The sequence below is a fragment of the Echinops telfairi genome, unplaced genomic scaffold, assembly GCF_000313985.2.
Source record: "Echinops telfairi isolate 266 unplaced genomic scaffold, ASM31398v2 ScPeMD7_7457;HRSCAF=8495, whole genome shotgun sequence".
Classification (NCBI taxonomy): Eukaryota; Metazoa; Chordata; class Mammalia; order Afrosoricida; family Tenrecidae; genus Echinops; species Echinops telfairi.
The window spans coordinates 43,988,237-43,991,552 of record NW_022111357.1 but is presented as its reverse complement, the minus strand read 5'-3'; the positions used below and the strand labels follow the sequence as shown (position 1 = coordinate 43,991,552).

General features: G+C 63.3%; 1 protein-coding gene across 1 annotated transcript; it reads right to left on the bottom strand.

The window, feature by feature from the left end:
* Positions 1 to 564: 564 nt before the first annotated feature.
* Positions 565 to 3,308, bottom strand: TMEM240 (transmembrane protein 240). Its single transcript, XM_045299110.1, has 2 exons — positions 1,762 to 3,308; positions 565 to 1,479 (listed from the first exon to the last, which is right to left on the bottom strand). The coding sequence occupies exons 1-2, from the start codon at positions 2,090 to 2,092 to the stop codon at positions 1,331 to 1,333; spliced, it is 480 nt and encodes a 159-aa protein (XP_045155045.1). The 5' UTR covers positions 2,093 to 3,308; the 3' UTR covers positions 565 to 1,330.
* Positions 3,309 to 3,316: the final 8 nt, after the last annotated feature.

Genomic DNA, 3,316 nt, shown 5'->3' with positions numbered 1-3,316 from the left:
TGGGGCAGCCAGAGCACGGTGCTGGCCTGCGGCATACCTTCTCTCAGGATTGGGAGAAGGGGGACCCTCCAGACAGGCCTCCCAGCCCTCCTGGGAGTCTGACCCTCCATGCCAGCACCCCATCCCCACCCTCAACAGCCCTGCCCAGTGGGGCGTGGAGGTATGACACCCAGGATCCTTACAGAGATCTGGGGGGGGGGGGGGCGCATCTCCAGACACCCAGGCGGCCCTGTGGAGAGGGGAGGCCTGGCTTTGGTCAGCAGGTGCCCCTGGCCCAGCAGCCCAGGATGGGCAGCAGTGGTGCCGCTGGCTCTCTTGGTGCTGGTCCTTGCCCTGCAGGCTTTGTGTGGCCATGGCCCAGAAGCTGCCAGCTGGGGCAGGGAGCCACCCTCCTGGGACTGGAGTTGGAGGCCTGTCCCTCCAGCATCTAATAAAAACTCTGAACCACAGTTTGCGCATCTGCATCCGTGGGCGAGCTGGTGGGTGGGCAGGCTGGTGTGGGGGTCTTGTGTCCATAAGACCTCTTTGCCCAACCGGGTCAGAGGTGAAAGAAGAGTCCAAGGCTGGAGCTTTCTGGATACTTTACTGACCTTGGCCAGAGTAGACATCACAGTGAGGCGCCCCCTCCCCCCCATGGGCCCTGGGTAGGAGGGCTGCTCGTGCAATAGGTGGGCTCAGGCCTTATTGCTGCTGGGCTGGAAGTGGCCCACCCCAAGGGCCCCCAACTCCCTTGCTTGGGGACACACACACGCCCCATGCACATGCTCCCGTGTGCAGACGGTGCAGGTGCCAGCCTGCCAGACCCTCCCTTGAGGGGCTCGTCTCTGCATCCTGGCCCTGAGCTTGCAGACAGACAACAGACCCAAGCTGGACAGACTGACACGATGCACAGGAAACACCGGCTGGTTTTATATGACACATAATCCCAGACCAGGTGCAAATAAGATCCCAGGCAGGTGGCTCTGACCATTAGCCCAGATGACCAGCCAGGTTCACCCTACCCTCCCACTCAGGACCCGCCCCCCAACCCCCAGCACCTTTGGGGCAGAGCTGCATGACCTCCCAGTGCCCTGGTCTGCTCTGGCATCCACCCTGCTGGGATGCTGGGACTCTGCCTCCCAACCCAGCGCCCTTCCCCACTGGCTCTCACCCTACACCCCCTTTATAAAAAGAAAGGGCTCAGCACCTGCTGCTGGAGACGCCCAGCCCCCAGGCTCAGCTGCCTGACGCCACCGTGGCCTCCGGCCACTGTCCAGTCCTGCAGGGCCACGGCGCCGCAAAGGTCCCTGTTACATCTGTACAGTGGCCAGCGGCAAGTCCTGCGGGTGGCTCAGAGGTGCCGTGGGCTGGGGTGGCCGTTGTGATACAGTTTCTGCTTCACGTGCACCATGTTCCCTGTAGCCTCTTCAAAGGGCCTGTGTGGCCGCCGGCCCAGCTCCCGCAGGCTGCAAAACTTGGGCAGCCAGGTCCACGAGCCATCTGTGGGGACAGGGCTCCATCAGGCCAGGGGTTGCGGTGGCTTGGTGGCCAAGCAGGATGGGGTGTATGGGACGGGGAGGCTGGGCGGGGATAAAGAGGTGGGTGGCTGTGTGAGCCGTAGAGGCAGCTGGGTAGCCATCAAACGGGGGCTGGCATAGCCAACAGTGGACCAGGCTGAGATCGTCAGGGGGCGGTGGGAAGGAAGGGCAGCCGCAGGCTGGCTGGCAGCACAGGCCTGGGCAGGGGCCGAGCCGGTGATGGGGAATGGGCACCGGCACTTACCATAGCGCCGGCCGGCCCTCCAGGCACGCACGGCGCAGTGCAAAACACCGTCCACCCACACGAGGAACCAGCTGATGCAAAAGCCGAGCAGCAGCCCCAGCATGAGGTCGATCTCCTGCTTGGTCACATTGTCCGTCACAAAGTAGTTCTCCGTGGCGTCCACCACCGACTGGTCCCCATCGTACGGGATCACGTAGTGCACGTGGTGCCTGGGGGCGGCAGGTGGGCTGGCACCTCTCCCGCCCCCGCCAGCTCCCGAGAGGCCATGTCCGCTGTGGGTGGGAACCCTCCGCCTTGGCCTGCTTGGCGCTGTGTCCCGGGGCCCCACCATGCCCAAGTTTAGTTGGTGGGCAACGGCCTGGGGGCAGGCAGATGCTACCTGAGAGGGTAGGCCCCAGCTTGGCCGCTCAGCTGTGGGCCCTGGTCCCCCTGCTGACCGGGGCGACCTGGCTCGTCCCTTTCTTTGCTGCTTTGCCTCCTGAAGGCAGGCTCGGCCTTGACCATCTGCTGACCTGGACAACTCCAATGGCTGCCTTCCTAACCCTAGCTCCCCACAGGCTCCGAGTGCCCCACGCTGGGCCGCTCCTGTTCAGTCCTGGCTAGATGCCATCTCCTCCAGGAAGCCCTCTGGACCCTCCACCTCCAGCCCACATGTGGGGGCTGGCCTGGGCATGACCCATGCACCCATGCGCCTGGCACCCGAGGTGTTCGCATTCCCTGCACTGTTGACCTGGCCACCTGCCCTCTCCTCTGGCCTCTTCCCACCTGGGCAGTCTTCTCGCCTCACTCTGTCCCTTACCCATCCACACAGCACCCCATCCACCCAGGCCCCCACCCCCACATCCGCCTCTGCCTGAGCTCCACGGCCGACTCCATGTGGGGGCTCACAGACAACTCCAACTCATTCCTAAAAATAGTTCCTCCCTCCCAAGCCTGCTTCTCTAGAATCTTCCCTTAATTAATGGCTGTTCCACGCTGGCCTCAAGCAAGACCCTCCTGTGGGGCTGGCCTTCCCCCGCCAAGCTTCACTCCCTCCAGTGAGCCCAAGATGCCTCTGTCTAAGGCCTTCCTCACCCTGGGGCCTGTTTGCAGCATCTTTGGGGGCCATGTAGGAACGCCCTCCCTGGGAAAGCAAGGGGTCTCCAAACCCCAAGTCAAGTCCAGCAGTCATGGGGCAGCTTTGGGCCCAGATGCTCAGGGGTACAGAGTCCCAAGACGAAAATGAGCCCACTGACCCCTGGCCTGCTATTCTTGCCAGGGGCCTGGGAAGCCAACAGCCGAGCACACCTGGGAGGGTGGGGGCCAGGCAGGTAGGCATCAGCCACGACTGCCCCTGAACAAGGGCCTGGCCCGCTAGCCTGATGGGGGAACTGATACGGGCTGTCAGTGTGGCTCCGGCAGCCATGCTCACCTGACCACTAATTGGTCAGCAGGTCGCCAGTGCTTAGTAACTGGTGGGCAACTACTGACACTGCACAGGGGGTGGGTCCTGTTAGCTCTTCAGCATCGAGTCCGTGGCAGGGGCTGGCAGCCAGCAATCTAGTGTCATCATCAT

Bases quoted from the DNA above. Each gene is read 5' to 3' on its own strand.
- TMEM240 (XM_045299110.1), bottom strand. From the start codon at position 2,092: ATGGTGGGGCCCCGGGACACAGCGCCAAGCAGGCCAAGGCGGAGGGTT. The intron at 1,480-1,761 runs GTAAGTGCCGGT...CTGTCCCCACAG, and splicing joins GAGGGCCGGCCGGCGCTATG to ATGGCTCGTGGACCTGGCTG.